At 38.4% G+C, this 25,187-nt stretch overlaps 2 protein-coding genes across 8 annotated transcripts in view; both read left to right on the top strand.

Annotated features, from left to right (window-relative positions):
- The window catches only part of kaznb (kazrin, periplakin interacting protein b), a 79,523-nt gene extending 67,187 nt beyond the window's left edge, over positions 1–12,336 (top strand). For 2 of the 7 annotated variants that reach the window (XM_085406846.1, XM_085406848.1), the window contains 10 exons: positions 31–211; positions 358–491; positions 1,940–2,063; positions 4,575–4,765; positions 4,891–5,009; positions 6,794–7,025; positions 7,233–7,334; positions 7,802–7,968; positions 8,087–8,183; positions 9,122–12,336. In XM_085406846.1, the coding sequence (XP_085262972.1) occupies positions 31–211; positions 358–491; positions 1,940–2,063; positions 4,575–4,765; positions 4,891–5,009; positions 6,794–7,025; positions 7,233–7,334; positions 7,802–7,968; positions 8,087–8,183; positions 9,122–9,283 (1,509 nt within the window). In that variant the 3' untranslated portion in view covers positions 9,284–12,336. Of the gene's footprint in view, positions 1–30; positions 212–357; positions 544–1,939; positions 4,263–4,574; positions 4,766–4,890; positions 5,010–6,793; positions 7,026–7,232; positions 7,335–7,801; positions 7,969–8,086; positions 8,184–9,121 lie in introns of those variants that run through there. The other 5 variants (XM_085406847.1, XM_085406850.1, XM_085406851.1 and 2 more) reach the window with 5 other exon arrangements.
- A 1,781-nt stretch (positions 12,337–14,117) lies between these two features.
- tmem51b (transmembrane protein 51b) lies at positions 14,118–25,187 on the top strand. The gene is made up of 3 exons (XM_085406853.1): positions 14,118–14,412; positions 22,665–23,085; positions 24,118–25,187. The coding sequence occupies exons 2-3, from the start codon at positions 22,679–22,681 to the stop codon at positions 24,548–24,550; spliced, it is 840 nt and encodes a 279-aa protein (XP_085262979.1). The 5' UTR covers positions 14,118–14,412; positions 22,665–22,678; the 3' UTR covers positions 24,551–25,187.

Genomic DNA, 25,187 nt, shown 5'->3' on the forward strand with positions numbered 1-25,187 from the left:
TGTTATTTATTTATTTATTTTTCTTCTTAGGCAAAGCAGTCTCTGGCCACACTGACTAAAGACGTACCAAAACGCCACTCAGTGGCTATGCCAACAGAACCGGTGGTGAACGGCAGTCAGGAGTGGGTGATGCACGCCGACCTTCCGCTCACGGCCGCCATCCGCCAGAGCCAACAGACCCTCTACCACGGACACACCACAGACAGACAGGGTAGGTTTTCTTTTCCTCCTTGCCTCGCGGCCTCTTTGCTACTTGGTGTTGCTTTTACTAACACAGGGTTTTTTCAAGGAGGTTTCTCATACTAACTGTGGGAATCTGCAATATCGGTGTGTTTGTGTGTTTGTGTGACGCCTCAGCTGTGGTCAGGATCAGCCCCTGCCACTCACGTCAGCCTTCTGTGATCTCTGAAGCCTCTGCGGCTGATGGAGACCGCTCGTCAACGCCAAGTGACATCAACTCACCTCGTCACCGGACCCACTCCCTCTGCAATGTAAGAGCTGCCTGGCCCCCTCGACCAAGTAATCACACCTCCGCAATCTTCTGTTAGTGCCTCGCTCCACTCTGCCTTCTCTTGTCTGTTCCTCTGTACTGTCAGCTTCATGGGCTCTGCTTGCCTGCTCAGTGCCGGTGTTGGAGTTCTTTTGTTTTTTCATAAGCAACAGTTTGGCATTGCACTAGCTTGGCACTGTGTATTTCATGCCTAATCTTTCAATATGAGTAAGTATGAAGCAAACGTCAGCAACTGGTTAGCTTAGCTATTCAGGGAGACTGTAAGTTACTCTATCTGGTGAAAAAGGTTATTAACTACTGTATTAAATATATTTTAAATATCATTTTTGATAATTAATCCCTCCATTCTGATAGCTTTACAGTTATTTTGGTGTTCATGCAATAATTATTACAACTAATTTGCTCGCAGTCGTGAAAAAGAGAGAATGCTTTTTAAGAAGTTTCAAGTTCAATAGCAATTGTTGCTTTACGCTCTCACTCTGTATTTGACACAATGTCAAACATTTTAGCAAATAAACATAACAAACACCAATGTGTCACAAAGTGTTGTGAATATTTGTGTAACCACAAACTTTGTAGCCAGTGACACAAATGTATATACAGAAAATGTTGTTCAAAATGGACAAAACAAGAATGATGCTATTACATCATCAAAATAGCTACATGCATCTCAATATGAAATATAATTTTATTCTTAAGACGAGTAGAAACCTGAACCTATAAAACTGAAAATGTTGGGCCGAACCTCTTTATCTTTGAATTCTGTTTTCAGTCCCGTTCAGGCTTCTTAATATAAAAGCATGACATCATTGTAACAAGTCAACTGGTTAATTGTCCTCCCTGCTAGATACATAACAATCAACTGTAAGTAATATTATAGACTGGTGTGGCAAACTGGTAACTTGGCCTCAAAGTGACAGATCATGTAAACTTAAATAATGGGTGCATAAAAGTCCCCAGCGTTCCTCCTCTGGAGCATAAAAACTGTGCACCGGGAGCTTCGAGGCTACGGTTTTCATGGTTGAGCAGCTCCTGTAAGTGTAATATGCAGGTAGCCTGGTACTCTTGTTCATATAGTGTATTTAACATGAAGTTAAGTGAAGAAGCAGTTAAGTCTCTGGTTGAATTCACTCACTTTTTACAGCCAGATCCAAAGAAGTAAACGATAAACAACTTTTGACATAAGGCTAATTTTACGCATAATGCTGGAAAAAATAGTTGATCCTTCAAATGCAAGATAAAAATTTGAAATGCAGCGTTAATTCAGGCTGAAATGACAAATGACAAAAAGCTTTGGTATTTGTCTGGATCCAGTTGGTTACATCTCTCTCTCTCTCCTTACTCATCATGAAAGTTTATAAAAATGTGAAACTACAGTCTGGCTTTAAGGCAGCTGATTAACGCAGCTTTCCTATCTCCTCTGCTCAGTCTATGGAGGACCTTGAGGACCAGAAGCGGAAGAAGAAGAAGGAAAAGATGACACTGGGATCCCTATCAAGGGTGTTCGCTCGGGGCAAGCAGCGCAAGTCACTGGATCCTGGCTTGTTTGATGGTACAGCCACCCCTGATTATTACATAGAGGAGGATGCCGACTGGTGATGCTGAGTGTGTGAGTGCATGTGTGTGTTGAGTTTTTGTAGATATCCTCTTGGCTTTAACTGTGAGTGAAGACTGTCTGTGGATTTATCTGGAGGCGAAGGATTTTGAATTTTAAAGAAAAGCCCTTAAAGTCACTGCTATCACCATAAATGTACAGTATATTGCCCTAAAATTGTATGTTTGTAAATTAGATATATATTTATAGTTGTACATGTATGCATATGTACATATGTTTACACACACGCACGCGCGCGCGCACACACACACACACATATACATATATATATGTATATATATATATATATATATATATATATATATATATATGGGTTACTCTTTCTTTCATGTAGACATATTTATGCTGTATTATTATAATTGTCTTAATGTTTTATGCTTTTTTTTTTTTATATATAACTGGAGACTTGAAGTACTGCTGTTCATATGTAAATAGGAGCTATTGTGAAACTAGTGTTTTACTGTAAATGCTATTTGTTTTTTGTTACTTTTACAGTTGCTTTTTTCATACTTTGCAACATTTATTTCCATATTATTCACAGTCTTGCAGGCCCAAATCTTACTATGAAAGGATAGAAATGATAAATTACTAGACTTTTGGTTTCCTGTTGGTTTGAAAACACTCGTTGAGAGGTAATTCTGTTACAGGATTGTCATCACGTTCCTATAAATGCTGGCTCACAATGATTTATTTACAGCACTGTGGGCACCAGGGAAGTTTTTTTGTGGATATTTTGTAAGCTAGTAATCATTTTAATAATGCTCTCGTACTGGCCATTGAGGGTTTCTAGAGTCGGTCTTCTGTAGAAATTGTAGATGTGAGCAGGCGTATTCAGACGCACCTCTCTCACCTGCTGTCAAAACCATGTGCAAGTGCCAAAGTTTAAAGACTCAGTCACTCCATCACTGTTAGCACTAGCCTCGTAGCATTGTTTATGTCTGACTCATTTTTTACAGAGAGCTATCTAACATGTGCCTATACGAGATGAACGAATGTGCATTAAACACGTGCATGATCCCTCTGTGTTTCTTTGGTTAGACATCCATTCATTGCCAACCAAATTAATAATCTCTGCAATCCTGTGTTGCTCCTTTGTAGCCCTACCCATTTTTACCAGGTTATCTTTTCCTTGCATTTTGAATGCATGATCCTCCCCTTATTTTGCTGTTTTTTGTTTTTTATATTTGTATAGAATCCCTCCTCATTTTATAATTTTCCTTTTTTCCTTTCCTTTTTTTTGCAAATGTGGCTCTAACAAATCTGTTAAATGTTTGTAATTTAGAAAATGTTGCATAAAAGATTAAATCTATTGAAGTATTTTATTTAAAAGAAATGAGACAAACAAGTGACTTCAAATATTTATCTGCTGCAGCTGTCGCAGCCAGATGTCGAGGAGGTTTTAGCATTTTCAAAGTGAATTATAATTGAAATGAAATCTTATTTTAAAAATAAAACCACTAACTGAATAAATCCAATGTGGCAGTTTTCTATTTCGTGAGTAATGTTGGGTTGGTTTTTTGGGTTTTTTGTTTGTTTCTTTTGTCCCAGTCTAACGTGTGTGTCTCCCTCTCCTCCTGCCATTTCTAATGGCAACTCTCTCCTGCCAGTGAGTAACTCCTCATCTGTGATTACCAGCTGTCTGTTTCTTACACTCTGGGGATTATTCATATTACGTATCATGTCCATTGAAGAGTACCAGTTTGTGTCGTTTGTTTTTTGAAAACTCTTTGGAAAGATGGTGGGATTTGCATGCAGCCTTTTTTTCAGCATGTTGAGACGAATCAGTTCATCCTGGATTCGTTGGTTCGGTATGAATCAGTGTTTCCTGTTTCTTTTTTTTTTTTTTTCTTTTTTTTTTTTTTTGTAGATGAGGGGCTGATGGGCAGAAGCATGATGTTTTATGAATAATCCCTTTGTCTCTAATACATGATCCTAATGGTCTTAAGTCTCCTCATATGCCTCAGTTACTAGTGTTGTAACGTCTTTTACTAAGCAGTAGTTTTAGAACTGACCACCACACTGTCACAGAAGAACCAAAAGACCTCTGTATTCTGAGTTCTGAGTTCAACTACTGTTTTCTATTTAGACGCATTTAAATGTGCAGTCCTATCTTCTTAAAAAAACAAAAAAAACAAAGCACAGTTCATTCAAAGATACTGGCCGTCTCCAGTAAGATAATCTGGCGCCATCTAGTGGTTATATAACAATTTTTTTTCTCACGTGAACGAATTGATCTTGGTATGCAGATTTCTCCTCGATATACAGAAAAAACTGTAGTGTACTATCCCAAATGTAGTTTAGTATGGTTCCACTTTAAGGTAGACACAATACTTTTTGTTCTGCTCCCTTCTGATTGTCTCCAGATGTGTAATCTGATTTGATTTTCATATCCAACTGACCCTGAAATTCTCCTGTATGCCACACCGTAACTTCTCCTGACCAATCCAGACTCTGATAGCCTCACACAGCAAAGCCTGTCTGATGGAGAGGAGCAGCTGGACCGCCTCCAGCAGGCGGAGCTGACTCGAAACACATGCATGTCACTGTGGAGGGCAGGTGCAGTCCAGGCCTGGCTGGAGGTTGTCATGGGAATGCCCATGTACATCCGAGCCTGCTCTGAAAACGTCAAAAGTGGGAAGGTATGATTTGGTACATGTTGCTTTTTGCTGTTTGTTTACCTGTGTGTGATGTTGTTTGATGTTAGCAGATGGACATGTTGAGGTGTTGTGTTTGTTTGATAGAGAGCTATATTTCTGCTCTTTAGGTGCTTCTAGGCCTGACGGATGATGATTTAGACCTGGGCCTGGGTATCAGTAATCCAATTCATCGCAGGAAAATAAGATTGGCTATTGAGGATTACAGGAGAGCTGAAGGGGACCAAGGGTGAGTAACAGCCAAATAAAACTGCAGAATAACTAATGTCATGTTTTGGGGGGTTAAAAAAAACATGACCTCAAAATCTTCATTTTCTCTGTGCATACTTTTCTTTAAAAATATACAGACAGGGATAAAAATGGAACGTTTTGAGTTAAATATGTGCCACTGAAGCAGACATTTCTGGCTCAGAGTATGAGAGACGACTCCATCCATTTTCTACCACTTATCCAATTCAGGCTGGAGCATGTCCCAGCTGTCACTGAGCATGAGGCGAGGTACACCCTGAGCAGGTTGCTAATCTGGTGGACTGCTAACACAGAGAGACCTTCACACCTATGGCCAATCTAGAATTCCACTTAATCTAAAATGCATGTCTTTGGGAGGAAGCTGTAGTAGTATGAGTTAACACACGCAGGTGCAGGGAGATCATGCGAGCTCCACAAAGAGAGGTCTCAGCTGGCCTTTCATTTTGAACCCAGCAGCTCCTTGCTGTGTCTGCCAAGAGAAAGCTTGTGTGATAAGAAGCCTTTAAAGCTATGTATTGTAAAAATATATATATTTTATATATTTTAAATAACGGATATCAACACGAAACTTTCCAAGTCACTTTTATTTAGATGGGTTTTCTGAAATTTTAAGTTTAATATGCATGGGTATTATATCAAAGGATATTCAGTAATATGTATATATGCACTTCAGACACAGAGAAGTAAAATAAACACCTAAATGTGTATTTTAGGACGCTTTTCTGTACTTGTTTTACTTGCTTAGTCTGATAAATGCTCCCAAATAAAGGCAGGAATATAAGTAGCAAAGTTTCCACCTTAATGGTTTTTCTTTATTTTTACTACTTTCTACATTGTAGATACATGCTCAAGACATCAAATATATGAAGCAGGATTAATGGAATTATGTAGCAAAGAAAAAATAATGAATAACTATAAATATGTTTTAGATTTTAGATTCCTCAAAGTAGCCATCCTTTGCTTTGCTGACAGCACTCCAAACCCTTGGCCTTCTCTCAATGGGCTCCATGATGTAGTCACCTTAAATGGTTTTCACTTCACAGGTGTGCCCTGTCAGGGTTCATTCGTGGACTTTCTTGCCTTCTTAATGGGGTTGGGGCCATCAGTTATGTTGTGCAGAAGTCAGGTTCGTACACAGATGACAGCCCAATTTGACAACTGTTACAATTCATATTATGTCAAGAACCAATCAGCTAAGTAAAGAGAAATGACAGTCCATCATTACTGGGGTCAGTAATGATGGACTGGGGATTGGAGTCATTACAGGACAATGACCCCAAACACACCTCCAGGTTGTGTGAGGGCTATTTGACCAAGAAGGAGAGTGATGGAGTGCTGCGCCAGATGGCCTGGCCTCCACAAACCTAAACGCAGTCGAGGTGGTTTGGGATGAGATAGATCGCAGAGTGATGGCAAAAGTGCTCAGCATCTCTGGGAACTCCTTCAAGACTGTTGTAAAACCATTTCAGGTGACAAACCTCATGAAGCTCATTGAAAAAATGCCAAGAATGTGCACAGTTTTAATCAAAGGGTGGATAGTTTGAAGAATCTGAAATGTTAAACATGTTTTGAGTTATTTCACACTTTTTATGCCTTCAATGAGAATCAACAATGTAAATAGTCATGAGAATAGATACTATTTAGTGTGACTGGTAGTGTGTATATGTATATATAGATATAATGCATTTGAGTAAAACAACATAAGGAGTGCATGAAATATGATGTATTTAAACAAATGTTATTGTTTGATATTGCTGATCACAGATTATCAAAAGCATCTGAGATGGACCATCACTGGGTTGCAACATCATGGCTGAGTGATGTTGGACTGCCTCAGTACTCCCAGACCTTTCAGTCTCACTTGGTGGACGGACGAGTGCTTAACTCGTTGAACCGCAGAGACCTGGAGAGATTTCTCAACATCAGTGACCAGTTCCATCAGACCAGTCTACTTCTGGGAATCCAGCTGCTGCAGATGCTCAGCTTTGATAAAGAGGTCAGACTATATGATAACAGATTCATGACTGGCGTTATTCAGCAATCTTTCTTCGATCACTGCATGACTTTCACTCAGCTACAGTGACAAAACTACATGCTTATCTGCGGTAGCTGGAGTCACACAGTAGCTTGTAATGCTCCATTATCTCATTGGCCTCTGCCACATTAGTGCTTGCACTGCTATCTTTGTGTGGTGTTTTTAAAGGCCCTGCAGGCACGGCGGACAAAATGCGAGCACCAAAACCGGGATCCCATTGTTTGGACATGTCACAGAGTGATGAAGTGGATCAGAGACATTGACCTCAAGGTGGGTGGGGCGGTCAGTGATGGCATTCCCCTCTGCGCTGGAGATTTCTTTGCCAGACTGGAACCAGATACCGCAAAGTATGGGTTTTTAAGAATCCCTCAAAAATAATGATAGCTTTGTTTCTTTGAAGCCTCAAACCACTGAAAGAATACAGAAGAATAACAGTAGTGTACACTCAGTAATGGGGAATAGACCACACAGCGTGAGGGTTTTTTTTTTAGTTCTGCAATATACCGACATACTTATTTTGGGCAACATGTGGTGAACACTTATTATGACCCACAAAGACAAACCAAAACTGTTTTTAAAAGCTTTTTTGTTGTGTACTTGTAATTACTACCAAATTAAACGTTAAGACCAGGGAGCGATTTCTGCAAGGTTAGTTATTTTTCAGCTAACACTCACTGATGAGCACACTGAGCAAACTGCATCATCTTAATCCAACGCTTCTCTCTTGCGTTGCTCAGGAGTTTGCAGACAATCTTCAGGGTAAAGGGATTCATGGTGCAGTGATGGCTTTGGATCAGTCTTTCGACACAGATGCCATGGCCAAAGCCCTGGGCATCCCCAGCAACAAACACATGCTTCATCGGCACCTGTATGAAGAGATGAAGTCACTCGCTGTCCCTCTCAGGTAGATTAAAAGTCCTACTTGCATACCTTCATATTCTATCCTGTAAATACATTTGTATGTATATATTCTTGGATGCAATCTCCAAACAACAACGTCTTGTAACACCTTATGTTTATAGTAATACCGAGCAGGAGACTGAGGTGATTGGTTGTTCCTCTCCTGTCGCTGTTAACCGTTTTGCTGATGAGAGGATGTCTATAAGAAGATCCGGAAAGGTATTAGACAAACTTTATAAAGACTGAAATGTGCAGTGCTGTGCAGATCCTTTTTGATATTTCACATGTTTAAGATAAGATAAGATAAGATAAGATAAGATAAGATAGAACTTTATTAATCCCTCTGGTGGGTTCCTCTGGGAAATTCGACTTCCAAAAAAAAAGCACAGCAACGACCGAAGTTACAGTTACAGAATTGTTATATATATATATACACACACACACACACACACACACACACACACACACACACACACACACACATATATAAATACAGAGACAAATATAAATAAAATATACAAAGGGGATAAATAGAATAAATAGGAATAAAAAATAAAAATACAAGTGAATTGCACATTTCAAGTATTGAGTCTATTGCACTGTTGACTATTTACAAAAAGTATTGCACAAGGTATTGTACAGTGAGGTGAAGAGGCACTACAGCTTAGTTGTTCCCCCCTCCTTTGTCCTCCTGTTTCCCCTCCCTCTCCCCTCCAGAGAGGAGTTAAACAGTCTGATGGCGTGTGGGACAAAGGAGTTTTTAAGTCTGTTAGTTCTTGTCTTGGGGAGAAGCAACCTGTCACTGAACAGACTCTTCTGGTTGTTTATGGCCGTGTGCAGAGGATGCCTGGCATTGTTCATAATGTCCAGCAGTTTCTTTAATGTCCTTTTCTCTGCCACTGTCACCAGAGTGTCCAGCTTCATGCCGACCACAGAGCTTAGATATATACTAAGTATGTGAGTACACTAGAATAAGAAAAGAAGAATCAGTAGTTGGCTACTAAAGTCTTGTGGTCAGATTCAAACTGAGGATTCTGATATAAGACCATCATAAACACTAATTACTTTTTAGCTGATAATGTTTTATAAACAGGCAAATGTCTCATCTTTAAAGAAACTCCATATTCTGTTTTCAGCCTTTTTGATTTTTTTTCCAGAGTCCGCTGAGGTTACGAGCAAACAGCCACTCAGTGGAGCGAAGTCTGGGCTTCCACGGCAGCTGCAGCTCTCTGCCCAGAGAGGCCAGAGTTCAGGCGGTTCCCCGAGCCAAAGGCAGCCCGATGCACACCTACAAGAGTGTCGAAATCACCAACGTCTGAACCAGCTTCAGCCATCGAGATCTTAACCATTGTTTACATTTTTGTTGTGTTGCAGTTGTTTACAGCTGAGAAACACTCACACTGAGCCACACTAGAATTATAGGAAGAGAATGTCTTAAAGGGGTATGCCACTCGATTTAGTAATCTGACATCTTTAGAGAAGCATTTACTGAAGACAAATAAACTTTATCATTGTGACCTGATGGACTTGAAAGGAAGATAACTTAATAGCTAGGTTCATTTTTTATTTTAATTTATTTTTAAACTACGTATTCCAAGACTTTTATATATTATTGGAAAAATCATACCGGTATTTGTATGATAGATGGGAAGGCTTAAAACAGGCTTCACACAGTTATATAATTGAAATTAGTGCTCTTTTAATGCCTTATATTACACTGGTCCATATGATCTTCACAGCACTGTTACTATTTATTACTGCTACTTTTTAACATGTTTGTTTTTTTAAGCTGCAAGTGAAAAACTCTGTTAATGACAAAAGAAAAGTTGTTATAACTTACTTTCAGTGTAAAGATACAGCACATATCAGCTGTTATTCAGAATAGATGAGGGCCCTGTTCTTCATACATGGCTAACCCAGTTAACCAGACATGAACACTGGATTTGTTGACTGGATGTTTCTAAAATCACAGAAAGCTGTACAGAACAGAGACATCTGGAGTGCGATTAAGGTGATGTTTTTTTTTGTTGTTTTTTTTTTTTTGCAACTTACAAAGTGCATTTAAATTACCAATCATACGTCAAAGGACTGTAAATTAGTATTCAGTTTTAGAGGCATTCACAGGTGTACTACAAGAGCTTTGAGATGGTTGAAGACAGCTATTTTGTTAGGTACACGTTGTTAGGTTCAGCTGCTTAGTAACACAAATATTTAATTGGCCAATGACAATCCCAGTGGCTCAGTTCATTTACATAGATGATAGACATGGTCAAGAGGACCTGCCAAAGCATCAGAATGGGGAAGAAAGGTGATTTCATTGACTCTGAATGTGGCGTGATTGTTGGTGCCGGGCTGGTTTAAATATTTCAGAAACTGCTTATTTTCCCAGTCATCCCTATCTCCACAGTTTACAGAAAATGGGCCAAAAAAGAGAAAATATCAAATTCGTGGCAGTTTTCTAAGACGAGAAGCCTTGCTCATGTCCAAGTAGAATCAAAAATTGGTTGTAAACCCAATTTACAACCAAGGCATGCAGGACAGCAGCCATGCTGAAGACTGATTCCATACTGGGACTTGAACCTGTGTCAACTTTGTGGAAAAAACAGAAATCCTACAACTGCTAGACCATACGGGACTTAAATGAAGAAGAGAGAGATTATTTTCACGTGAGAACCCAGATAGATAGATTTTGTTTGATATTGTGTGTAATAATAATAGTTTTTGGACAATAACTTAAGAGAAGAAGCTAATGAGATGATTCTCAATTCTGCTCTGACATTCAGATGGTAGGGTCAGAATTTATTATAAAAAATATGAAAGCATGGATCCATCCTGCCTTGTATCAGTAATATCAGTGACGGTGGCGTAATGGTGCAGGTGCATATTTTCTTGCCACACTTTCAGCCTCAGTACCAGCTGAGCATCATCTAAACTCCACAGCCTTCCTGAGTATTGCTGCTGACCATGTCCATCCCTTCATTCATGTTTAATATTTCGTGTTTTGTCTCTGTGAAACTGTTAAACTCCTGAAGAATGGCAGTAAAATACAAAACCCAAAGGTTTTTCTCATCTCTCTATTTTGATCTACCTCGTCACCTTCTCCCGAATCGCCCTGCCATTGACTCAGAAATTGATCAGAAGCCAACTTCAACAAAGTCTTACTTCCTTAAATGCATCTGGAGGAGAGAGGAGGCCCAGGCCTGTCCTTTGCAGAAGCCTTTACAATACTTGTGCCATAAAAAAAAAAAAAAAAAGCATGATGCTTAACTTGTCATGCAATGCCACTTTGGTCATTACCACTGTTACTATCATCTGCCAGAGATCATAACATAAAGTGGCAGGCTGTAGGAAAAAAAAAAAGAAAACAATGAACTGACAATGAAGCTGTGCCACGTATCGTATTTAATTGGGATCACTGGGAAATGACAGGTCAGAATGTTTCCAGTTTTTGTTAAAAGCCTATTGTCTCAGCTCTCTCTCTGTTAGTGCAATCACATGCTCAGCATTCAGCCAGTATTATGCCTCTCCATAACTTTTCCCTTGAACTTTTATTTGGGATTAACAAACCAATCCTAAAGGAGGCTGAGAGAATCAGATTAGATTGATGAGACTAAACCAGCTTCTTGTAACCTGAAAAAAGTATTTTAGCCTAAATTCCTTCAGATTGAAGAACAGGGCCCTCAAGTGCCATCAGCTCTAAATGTGTAAGATGATGCTACTAAAAACAATGACATGTGAAGTGTGTGTCTTCTTCTGACAGTTGGTATACCCATAATTATGTTTTTTTAATGTAAAAGATGATGCAGTGTGATATGTAGATAAATCTGTGGAATGTTGGATTAAGAATGTGGTAATGTATAAAGACTCCACATATGTGTATTGTGTGAACTGTGAGGAAGGCAAAACTTTGTGCCATTATACTATGAAGTTAATGGAACAGTGTATTCTGTACAGTTTTGGTCGTGTTTTATAATGCACAGCTGTTCCTGAGCATGAGAACACTCATTAAATGCCACCGCTGGGACTTGCACAGAGCCACACCGAGTGTGGCTGAAACCTTGAGGTTACTTCAAATAGCAGAGAACAGGTTTGTCCGTCTCTATCTGGGCGTCTCTTTGACTCACCAAAGCGAAACTGTTTAAGCGGGAAGATCAGACCAGTTCAAACCTGTACAGAGAAAGAAGACAGGGACATGCAATGTATTTGCTTTTAACACATGACATATACATCTCTTTGCAAAGCAGTACAAGCTTTTCATACATGTCAACATGAAAGTGGATTTATTGTAAATTGTTGCATAAAATGTAAGACTGTTATTGTTATTTTTGAGGAGAAATGCATTAAATTTGTGTTAACAAACTCAGAATGTAAAGTTGGTCCAGATGTAAATTATTTTTTCTTCCAAGGGTTTTGAAAATATATCTTTCTGTTTGCATACGACACTTCTGTGTTATCTTAAAAAGAAGCTCAGAATGGTCACATTAGCCTGTTGAGTTGGTTATTATAAGAGCTCGCATCATAAAAAACTATATGGACATTATTCTCATTTATTTTTTATTAATTGCAGTGATCTGACTGACCTTATTCTCTGCTCAAAGATCACCGTATGAGAGCAAGATGAATTTGTGTCACTTTAGCACCAGAAGGTTGTGCCACATCTGGCAAGAAATAATAATAATAATAATAATAATGGATTGCATTTATATAGCGCTTTTCAAGACCCTCAAAGCGCTTCACAATTCTACTATTCATTCACTCTCACATTCACACACTGGTGGAGGCAAGGTACAGTTGTAGCCACAGCTGCCCTGGGGCAGACTGACAGAAGCGAGGCTGCCATATCACGCCATCGGCCCCTCTGGCCAACACCAGTAGGCGGTAGGTGAAGTGTCTTGCCCAAGGACACAATGACCGAGACTGTCCGAGACGGGGCTCGAACCGGCAACCTTCCGGTTACAGGATGAACTGCCAACTCTTTAAGCCACGATCACTCCTGTAAATGGTAGCAGTTTGCATTTAACAAACACAACATGGCCCAAGTATAGACACTACTAGCATGGAAAGGGTTAAAGCTGACTAGTACAAATTAAGATAGCATTATGGCCCATTAGCCATTGCTGTACTACAGGCTGTAGTGCACTCTGACCTCTTGGCGTCTAACCAGAGCAGGTCCCAAGGACCTTGGCACACAAGGCACCTTGGCACCTGCCACTACAAAAGTGTATGAGGCTTCACATTTAAATATTTCCTTTAATCCCAGTAATTATCTCAAACTAAAATCACTGGTAGTGTTAGGGATCTCCTCTATCACTGACCCAAGATATGAAAAAAAGACACTTTCTAAACTATAGCTGACAAAAACGACCGCACCAACAGCTCTTCTAGAGCTTTCATTAGGATTATTAGGATTTTCATAAGGATTTAAATAAATAATTGAATCCCCTGAAGGTCATGTGATAAACGGCCTTTTTCTATAAAGATGCTCTCTTAGGATCTTATCACGGGAGCTCATTTTCTCTTTTAGATACCAAAGATACTTTGACAAAGCATGTAGTTACTTACTTGAATAATCAGGCCCTACCTTATTTTAAGCTTTCAGGCCCCTCTGCAACCATTAGTTATTATTCATTTCTGTCTTGTGTTCCTCCTCATACACAACCGGTCTCGGCAGATGGCTGCCCCTCGCTGAGCCTGGTTCTGACAAAGTTTCTTCCTCTTAAAAGGGAGTTTTTCCTTCCCACTATTACCAGGTGCTTGCTGTATTAAAGCACCTTGAGGCAAGTGTTGTTGTGATTTGCAGCCATATAAATACAATTTAATTAAATGTAAACAATAAATATTTATAAGCAAAATTATGAGTTCAATAAATGCACCCTTAATAAATTCACCAGCAACTAAATAACCAAGATTTGCTTATTTTTATTTTTACAGAACATAAATATTTTACTCTGGGCTCTGAAATACTGTCTAATTCCTGTAAGACAATAGTTTTATTGTTCTAATATCTAATTGTGTGTGTCTGTAATTAATACAGTTAATACATCCAACATTAATCGTGTTGTACAATACAGTTACTTTATTTCAATAAGCTGTTTCTGGGCGTCTCCTTGTACCACTAATTTATTCCCGGTGGAGGTTTACTTGAGCAGCACTAGGACCAAGAGAACACGGGCGCACTTTACAACAGGGGGTGGCGAGGTTTCACTACGCTTGGAATTTGTGCAAAGTTCTTGTTAACTCTGTTTTTATCTGCAGCGGTAAACATTGTGTTGATCAATTCGTCTGAGATTTAAAAACTTTTTAAAAGGAAAAAAAAGTTGAACCGGCCCTGAATTGCTGCGTCTATGTCGTCTCCCTCTCTTCCCCTCTGATCTTCCTGAAAACACCTGCGTGAGTCAGGTAACTCACCGATGAAGAGGGAAGTACTTGGCCACTGAACGGTGAAAAGGTAAGGCCTACACTTCAGAGCTAAGCTGATTTATGCTCGTATATACTGTGACCAGGACTGTTATCGATCTAATAGACACAGTACGCGAGTTGTTAATCTTTCTCAGTGTCATTGCGTGGGGTTCAATCCAATCTGACCTGTGTCCGGACACGTTTAGATCACAGAGTAATTCATGTGGGCAGGTCCACCCTCTCCCCTTCCTGCTTCACCAGAAAGCATTACCAGCGTTTTTATTTACTTTGACAGTAGTAATATCGGACTGATAGATTAATGTTACCCACAAAACAGACCAACTGGGCCGGTGTTTATTACCTGATAAGCCGAGTTTTAATGCAAAAAATTTACTGATGTTGAACGGGACACACCCATGCAATACAGCAGGCCTGCAATGTAGAGAAAATGAATGACAGCGTTGGTCTATATGTAGTCCTCTTTTGCAGCTGTCACCTTCTTTTCGTCCTTGATCATGTGTGTTTAATAACTGACGAGGGGAACACCAGGACCTGGTCAGATACTGCATCCATTCAACAATTCTTAATAATCAAGTCATGAATATCAAAGTGGAGATGCAATCATTCAGCTGTTCCCCCCCCTACTAAATTTAGTCGCCTGCCCTCTGCTAAGGCAGACTACATTAAATTACATTTTTTTTCTTTCACCACAGTAATGTTTTTTAATTGATTAGGCACTAAAAACGTAGTTGGCAGTCCACCACCATTATCTAATGAATGTGCCTGCTAGAAACTATATTTAATATAGATATTCCGTCCATTAAATAAGTATCAGTTGATCCTTACCAGCATGAATGAGCATTCAGAGTGTAATGCTGTGAAACAGGATGTGCGTTAGGGCTGGGTAATTGTCTCTGAAGTCATTAATGTGAAACAATACTTAAGAAAAACACTGAGAAATGTATGAAAAATAACTTGTATATCAATTTTAACTGGTTTTCCAGTAAAATAAACAATGTTTAGCTGTTGTGCATTATGTAAAGCTGTGTTTAGTTTATTTATTTTTTCTTTGTTTGTTTGTTATTTTTTTTAATTGGTTAGCATGCTCCACTAACTGTTGTGGGCAACTATACATGATAAATAACAGCTAAAGTGGGGAAAAAACACTTGAAGTGAGACTAGTGAATAATAAACAATATTAAAGTGGTATAAATGCTACTGAAATAATTTTGATTGCACTATTAATAATCACTTCTGTAGTAATTTAAAAAAATGCCACAATGAAAAATGATTACTACTTAAGCTATAAAACCTATTAAATAAGGTAAGTGATATTAAATAGATTTCTAAATAAGCAAGGCTAAATTTAATCTCATACCTGCAAAAATATATCTCAATACTTTTTGACAGGGATATGTGTATGGGCAGAAATCTGTGCCATCAGAAACTGAATTTGAATAAGCTCAATTTGAATTTGAATTGCTCAGATTGAATCTGAATTGTAACTTGAATAAATGCTTTTGAAAACTGAATTTGAATTAGTCTAATTTGAAATTGAATTTATGGTTTGAAAATGATCATCACTAAATTGAAATTGAATTTTATATTTTGAAAATGAATTGATTTGCTTTGAAACTGCATTTTATCCTTTAAAAATTCTGCTCTCGAATAATTTCAGTTTCACTTCTCACCATTCAGTTTCAGTTCTACAATTCAATTTCAGTTCTACAATTCAGTTTTTTGGAACTTACATCCGGTTCAAGCGCAGATTAATAGAACTACGTTTTACTAGCGGACCGAAAGTGTTACCGACGGGAATCTACAGCGTCTTGAGCTGAATTAAGACTTCAGAAGTCATTCGTCATGTCGAATGACCAGCGGATAAACTCTCAGGTTGGTAATAAATGTATTACATGTATAAGAACAAGCGTCATGTTAACAAAAGATAGCCGTACAGTAACTGTTATGCTTATTGTAGCTGTTAGCTAAAAACGGTAATTTAGCATAGTTTGCCCTGAATTCAGCTTTGACAAACAAATATGATCGACTGTTTCTAGTAGAATTCCAAAGTTGTTATCTTGTACCCTCTCAGAATGCCTGCAGAGACCCCTACAGTAGGGAAACGTGCAAAACGGTGCCCAAACCTTTGTGTTTTAGCTTTATTTATGCCTTACACAGCATCCCAACTCTTTAGCTAACTTAATAACTTTAGCTAAAGTGAATAGTTAGTCTAATTCATTAGTGCAGCATTACTGGATCACCTCTGTTTGAAGTGATATAATGTGATATACAACTATCACTGAAACAGCAAACTTTGTAAATAAGCAAACAACACTTCTCATTCTCTAAACGTTTGGCCACAGCTGTAGATTACACTATCAGTGCTTGTTCACTCTTGACAATAATTACATTTCTAAATTTACTTTGTGCATTTACAGGTAAACAATATCTAATATTTTATCTAAATGACTGCTTTGTCTTTGAAAAGGGTGAAGAGCCTGAGGCCGGTGACAGTCCAGTTCTACTCTAAGTACATCCTTACAGTGGCTCACAGGACAAGGCCACATTCCTGTCCTGCCAGAAGAGAAGACAAACTTCAGAGTCTTCATGCAGTTCAACCACACCTGTCATATTCCATATGACAGGGGTCTCAAACTCCAGTCCTCAAGGGCCAGTGTCATGCAACTTTTCCATGCCCTCGAGGACTGGAGTTTGAGAGACCTGCCGTATGGTGTTCATGCTGTTTTCTACCCCACAGTTACAGCATGTCTGACTGCCTGTTCAGCATGTGCAAAAATATATGATGAGTTTAAGCATGTGATGACTAAGGCCTTCCAGTATGGTGTTTGTCATCACATGTCACAGACATCTGGATGATCATTTGGAATAAATAAAATACTAAAAACGTGTTACTTCATCTTTTATCTTTATTATTATTATTGTTCTTATTTTACACTTTTCATTGTTAGGCATTAGGTTTATTTGTAGTAGTCCTTTCCAACGTCTTTCCCTCTTCCATGTTACTGTGTCAGCTTGTCAGCATCTATTTGGGTTTGGAAGTGGAACAGAAAGTAAAGAAATCCAAAGTGCCATTAAAACCAGCAGAGGTTCTTATATTTAAGAAGAAGGGATTAATTCCTAAATAAAATATGGCATTGAGGTCATTTCCCTCAATGCCATATTTTATTTAGGAACCCTAGAGAGCACTTTGCACTTTTGGCTAACAGCTACAATAAGCATAACAGTTACTGTACGGCTATCTTTTGTTAACATGACGCTTGTTCTTATACATGTTATACATTTATTACCAACCTGAGAGTTTATCCGCTGGTCATTCGACATGACGAATGACTTCTGAAGTATTAATTCAGCTCAAGACACTGTAGATTCCCGTCAGTAACACTTTCGGTCCGCTAGTAAAACGTAGTTCTATTAATCTGCGCTTGAACCGGATGCAAGTTCCAAAAAACTGAATTTTGGAACTGAAATTGAATTGTAGAACTGAAACTGAATGGTGAGAAGTGAAACTGAAATTATTCGAGAGCTGAATTTTTAAAGGATAAAATGCAGTTTCAAAGCAAATCAATTCATTTTCAAAATATAAAATTCAATTTCAATTTAGTGATGATCATTTTCAAACCATAAATTCAATTTCAAATTAGACTAATTCAAATTCAGTTTTCAAAAGCATTTATTCAAGTTACAATTCAGATTCAATCTGAGCAATTCAAATTGAACTTATTCAAATTCAGTTTCTGATGGCACAGATTTCTGCGCATATATATGGTTTTGTGTCACACTGCTATTACAAAAAGAGTACACATTTGCTTTAAATGAAAAATGCTGTTTGTTAAGTCACTGTTCATCCCATCACATCAGCAAAGTGCCCTGAAGTGTACACTCATATGCTTCTCCACCTTTTATAAAATGGATGTATCATATCAAAGATTAAATCACAGATTAGAAATTTGAATTAATCCACACTTCTAGGCCAGAAAATGAAATCATGCAAAAACAGTTACAAAAATTATTTACTATATATGTATGGTTTTTCTTTTTTTTTTCTTTTTTTTTTTTTTTAAGATATTCAAATAGCCAAAAACATAAGGACTAATAGATGATGAATGAATTGGCGCCAAACCAGTTAATTAGTAGGTAGCTATCATTGGTCGATATCAACTATTTTCTGATTCACTGGTATCAGTATTCATAACAGCCGATAAGTGAAAACTAAAAAAAAGTAAATGAGAGACAAGAAAATGATCTTCAACCATGTTGTACGTGTTGACATTTCATATTGTTCATCAGGGGACACTCTACAACTTCCCCGTTAGCAACACAGGTTTGAAATTCCACAAAACAACATACAGCTCATAGTGTAATGAGCACATAAATGACTACACATAACAAATGTTAGGAAAATTATGTTTTGTCTTTCTTAAAAAATTGGTCTGATAATGATCAGAATAATAAAATAAATCGCCAAATATTGGTATCGGCCTTACAAATCCTGTATCAGTCAGGCTCTAAACTGAACGCTTTTGCTTTCGTGTATTAGTCTTAAATGGCCATTGTTTGTTCAGTGACTATAGTTTTCTGTTAGGTGGTTACTCTGCAGCATAATGAAACTTTATTTTCAGTGTTATTATCATGATTAATTAAAATGATGCATGGCTTTTACTAAGGTGCTGTAGGTGCATAAACACTACAAATGGCTCATTTTAGCCAGTTGGTAGGTGGTTGCTAGACAACGTGATGAGGTCATGGTATCTGATACAGCTAAAAGCCTTCAGGGGCTGAATAACTACCAGTATGTCAGTTTTGGTTGCTCAACTCTTGATTGTATAAAGGTATGTGGGCAAACAAACAAACACAGATTTTTGTACATTAGTGTGATGTAAAACTGCAGGGGGTTTTTTTTCTTCTTTTTCTTTCTAAATTTCAGTTACTCGTGAAATGTAAATTTCAGTAATCTGTAGTCTAAACATCTTTCTTTTTCTGGTTATTTTGCAGCCTTCCCAAGGTTTCAAACATTTGAATCTTTAAATATTTATATTTGAGTTCAGTCATTTATTTCTGGTTTAAATAACTAAGTATACAATTACCTCCTCTAAGAAGTTTTGCCTTCGTGGTAATAGTTTATATTACTGAGTAAATTCCCAATACTGTTGTTTGTTTTGGTTTGGCTTTATTTTATATTATTTATTAAGAACTGTTTTCATTATTAATACCTTGTAAAAGTGAATTAACCTCTTAGGTCCTGGCATCCACATCTGTGGACATCACGTTTTGGGTTATTTAGACCAAAATACTCAATTTTGCTCTACAAGGGCCTGATATCCACTTACGAGGACATCATACTGCTACTGTTCAAACTTTTAAATGAATATCCTCATATGTGGCTCTTATTTTTCTTAAAAACAAAAAAAGGTAAACAAAACAAAACTGGTAATTCTTTGTTTTTACATTCATCGGGCCCCAATATGCCCAAATATCAAAGTGAAATTGAAAATGCATGCCGTGGAAGAGTTTGGGTCTTAGGAGGTTAATTGTCTTTAGAGTAATATGCCCCTGTCATATTTAATTTGTAAATACTAAGCTAACATGCGTAAGCAGCACACCCCATGAGTCAGCAGATTTTAGAACCACCTTTAACGGCATTAACTTAAAGTAAACACATTGTCTTCAACTTTATCACCTCTCACATCCTTCAGTCTGCGTATTTGTTCATGCACAGCTTGCTTAAGATCCCACCATGACATTTCAAGCAGGCTAGGGTCTGGACTTTGACTGGGCCACCGCAGCACCTTCATTCTTTGCGTTTTCAGCCATTCTGTTCAAGATTTGCCGCTGTGCTTGGGATCATTGTCCTGTTGCATGACCCTGTTTCAGCAGCACTTTAGCTGTCAAACAGTTGGCTTCATGTTTGACTCTAGAATATTTTCTTATACAGAGGAGTTGATAGTCAACTCAATACCTGCAGTGTCCAGGTCCTGCGCCTGAAAAACAAGCATTCAGGGCCACTTTGGTTTTGCTTTCCAAAAGACGTTGTTCCAGAAGTCTGTTTGTTCAGATGCAAATTTGCAAACCTAAGCTTTGCGGCCATGTTTTGTTTTCGTTTGTTTTTTTTTTAAAGAAGAGGCTTACTCCTGGCAGCACTTTCAAACAAGCCATTTAACATTTTAACGGAGACCTGTGAAGTTTGAGGTTTAAGTCGTGGGTTTTTGCAGGTTTTTTTTTTTTGTTTTGTTTTTTGTTTTTAAACATTGCATAGTCCCCGTTTGGAATGAATTTGCTGAAACGTGCACTCCTCTTAAGATTGGCAGCTGTCTTGATTGTTTTCAACTTGTGATTGAAAATTGATGGACTTAAGATTGTTTGGAAATAACCCTTATAACCCTTCCCACACTGATGGCATAGAACGTTATTGCTACTTATGGTGTACTTAGGCTGTGAGCTGCTGCTTTGGCATTTTGAACAATTTTTTGGTAAATAAATAGGGACTTGGTGTAATAAGTCATGTGTTTTTTGGTCATCTGAGGTTCTATTTATCTCATTTTAAGACCTATTAAGGACCAGATGATATGTAAAACCTTACAGTTGAACTTACTTTTTCCCCTGATTGTATATGAAAGTGTTCAAAAGTTGCTTTAATAATTAGCGAGATGTCTGTCTGGTGTGCTTAAATATACAGATAGGTGACAAAATTAAAGCGAACTCTAACATAAAATGTGTTAGCACACAATCACATGCTCAGAGAAATGCTTCATTGTGTCTTTGGATGGTTTCTAATGGAACACCAAGATTTTCTTCTATCTGCCGTTTTGATGATGTTGGTCGAGATCGATTAGTGACACCTCCCACTGATGTCCCCAGATCTCCCACTGGGTTGAGATCTGGGGACAGTGAATATAACAGTATTTACATAATTTGCATTCTCATCAATCAATCAATTCTGCTATAGACTAGGGGGGTAACTGTCATCCAGTTAGAGATCATTCCCAACCATTCCAGGGACAGAAATATTTCATCATAGGATACAGATGAGAACTTTGAGTAACAGTGTGTTGATTTGCTGCGACCTTTGGATTCTAACCATTCCAGCAAACATAACAGAGCCACCGAGTGCCCTCTCTACAGGTGTCAAGGCATCATATCTTTTAAATTTGTAAGCCATCTGTATGAATGTGTGAACTATAGTGGCTTTACAAAGAACATTTACACCAGTACAACCTAAACATTGCTACTTACAGGTGTAGAGCTTAAGTAGATGATGTCTGCTATTTTTAAGGGATATTTTGAGTAGGATGTCATTACTTGGACATGCTTGTGAACATTCAATTACGGCTTTAGTTCATAATCATCTGCACAGGTCACGCTTATGTACGGCTATTACAGAGGAGCAGTCTGCGGCTATGGTTTTCATTCTGGAAATTTGGAGCCAACAATGGCATCATTTTTTCAGTTATGTGCGTTTTGGGTTTTTTTTTTTTTTTCCTCTGGTTAAAGAGTAAGGTTCACAAATGTTGTTTGGCAGGAAAGTAATTTAAAATGCATTTTATTCTGTAGGTGTTCCTGGTGTTACTGTGAGATGTTTATCTGATTCTAATTTTATAAACACTCTTTATTCTGTTTGATTCTCTGACCATTACAAAGATCTTTTGTGTCACTTTTTTATCTTCATCCTTCCTTCTCTTGGGTTGGTGTTTGTCATGTTAAGACATGTGTGGAACTACCAATGAACTCTTTGTTTTCCTGTAACCTGTTTTGCACCACACCTGACGTTTTCTTTTAACCTGTTCTCCTACTTTCTCATGCAAAATGTAGCCTCAGCGCCTTTTTTTGTTTTTAAGAGTATAGCGTCTGAAACCGGTTCATGGATACAGCGAGATAACACTCAAACTGTCATTTTAACCTTTTGTTCTGGAACTGGTAATGGTTTGTTTTATTGACATGGCCCATCTCGTGTGATGCGTGTGGTGCTCTAATAGATATAGACTCTTGAGCCCGTTCTTACCCTGGAAAATCAAAATCAGCTTTATTGGCCATACTAGAAATTAAGCTTAATGTACTTAACAGAATAGACAGACAATACAGACAGAAGCACCATGACGCAGGCAATAACAATGTGGTAATCTTAGAAACTTGGTCACAAATTGAAAAACAAATTCAGATACTGTGATCTAAATCATTTCCTACAGAGGAGGTAAATTTCTGGGGGAGTGTTGGGGTAGATGGTGTCTGCTTGTGCAAACTGAAAAGCCTTCCCCCCCCCCCTCCCCCCCCCCCCCCCCTTTGCAGGTTGTTTTGCAGGTATGTGTTCCAGTCGGGGTATATGCGGTGACAACGGCCGTCCCAACAGATCCCCCAGCTCAAGGAGCTCTGGTTCAGGCGCCCACTATGCCCTGTGTGCCCTTGGAGTGGGCGTCATTGCCCTTGGCATTGTCATGATTGTTTGGACTGTGATACCTGGAGGGGATTCGGGTGCCTCTCCAAAACCATCAGGCAACTCCACAGGACCTAATAACAACGGTGGTGGTAATAATTCAGGAGCCACAAAGACCCCAACAGTGGCCATGGTGCTTGTTGGAGTTGGGGCACTGATGCTGATCTTGGCCATTGGCCTTGGTTTAAAGAGCAAGAAGAGAGCTCAGGATAGAAGGAGTGAGCCTGTGACCACAGGAGTCCCCTTTATGACTCCGATACCAGAGGAGCCTCAGCCGTAAGTGATAACGTTTGGTTCTATTTTTATTCCTAGATCATTTATAAATGTTAGGATTTATAAATGATATGATAATTCCTTGAGTTAGCAATCAGGTGTGAAAAGGTGTTGTACCGGTGTTGTCTGTCTCTAATCTGTTTGTTCTGCAATAGCCTAGGGTGTACCCCGTCTTTCTGTTTGGAAAGGATCCACTGCAAGTAAACTGCAAATTATGTAACGTCAGGGACTAAGTAAACATTTAGCATTTTATTTACCTCTATAATCCATCCCCAAAATTTTTTTTTTAAAAATCTGTTTTTATTTTATTCAACAAGAGAAATGTGGAAAAAATATATCTTTTTTTTTTTTTTTTTTTAAATAGGAGAGATTGTAAATTAAAGTTGTCTGTTATGTGTATCCAGAACATCTGTTCATCCCTTGAGTTTTTTACCTTTTTTACGCTGAAATGATTCATAGGTCACTATTTAAGTAGCTTAACACACAAAAACCCTCTAAAGTTTGGCTCCTTTGAAACTAATGAATGAAACCTGAATTATTTCTAATGGCCAGCAGGTGGCAACTCATGTGATTTAAACAAAAACAGAGAAAAACATGCTTTTACTACTTTGTTGAACTCATTAAAGACTATTGAGTTTATTTTGTGGGCCTTTGCTGTTTCTTATAAATTTCTTGGAGCCACAACAAGAAGCTTCTTTCAGACAAAAAGTAACATTGACAATCTACTTTGGCTTAAACAGCAGACATCGGCACCGCTTACCTAGTCAATATACTAAGATATTAAGCAGATAAAACACAAAGCTAATAAACTTAAGAGTTTATGGGGACCAAAACAAAGCTGAAAAAGATGGACACAAACACGAATGAATGCCTGTATGGTGCCTTTTGAAGGTGTCAATCGGCAAAAGGTTGTTGACAGCTTTGGTTTGTCATCGCTGTGTTTTTGGGGCTCCTTTTAACTGTCAAAGTTGCCAAAAGAAGGCTTATAAAGTGTGTCATTTACAATGATTTGTCAAAACTTTTGTCTCTTTCCAGCGACCCAACTACGTACAACGTGCCAACCTATGAGGAAGTGGTCAGCAGCAGTGAGTACCCCGTGCGTCAGAGTAACCTTCGGCAGAGCACCTCTCACCTGCCGTCCTACGAGGACATCATAGCTGCGGTGGAAAACGAGGGAACAGAGCCCGCTAACAACACGACTGACGAAACCCCTGTTAATGATCAACCTGCAGCCGCTGAGCCTCCATCTGAACCCGCTGGCCTTACATCTAACCCCAGTATGCCAACCCGCAGTGCTAGTCGGGCCAGCCGCTTGCTCCGGCCCCTCCGAGTGAGAAGAATCAAATCTGACAAACTGCACCTGAAGGACTTCCGCCTTCAAATCCGCACCCCCACACAGAACCCAGTAACCATTGAACCCATCACTCCTCCTCCACAGTATGAAGATAAGATGCCTGAATTGAAGTAGGGCAAGCGTTCTACATCTATCTTAATATGCGTTTCTAAAAAAAGGAAAAAATTAATGTAACACTTATGAATTTAGTGGATTTATCGTAACATTTCTGGAGAAAACGATGTGAAAGGTTTGTGTTAAGCAGGTAAATGCAGTAAGAACAAAGGGGCCACACAAGCCCACTGCTGAAATTAGAATCTTGTTCTTTACCAAAAAGCTCTGAATTTGCATATTTATGCTATTATAATTCATTATTAGGTATGTGTGAAAGGATCCGCTTTCAGATTTAAGTCTGTTGTTTCTAACAATCATGTTATAATTTATGTCAAACAGAGGATAGTCTTTCAATTTTATTTATTAGCCAGCTGTAACATGTTTTTCACCTTTCCAAGACTTAATGTTATTGCTGTGTCTTGATTCTGGTTTGCTTTGAAGTTTGGAGAAGTTGAAATTACATCCTACAATTTAACGGGAGAATCATTATTATTTTTAAATCATGCTATGTTTAAGTATTCTAAACTTAGTATTTGAATAGAAAATTAGTGTGTGTGTGTGTGTGTGTGTGTGTGTGTGTGTGTGTGTGTGTGTGTGTGTGTGTGTGTGTGTGTGTGTGTGTGTGTGTGTGTGTGTGTGTGTGTGTATTTTTTTTAAA

Source organism: Rhamphochromis longiceps, linkage group LG5, assembly GCF_057381845.1.
Source record: "Rhamphochromis longiceps isolate RC_006_pf linkage group LG5, R_longiceps_female_GT1.1, whole genome shotgun sequence".
Lineage (NCBI taxonomy): Eukaryota > Metazoa > Chordata > Actinopteri > Cichliformes > Cichlidae > Rhamphochromis > Rhamphochromis longiceps.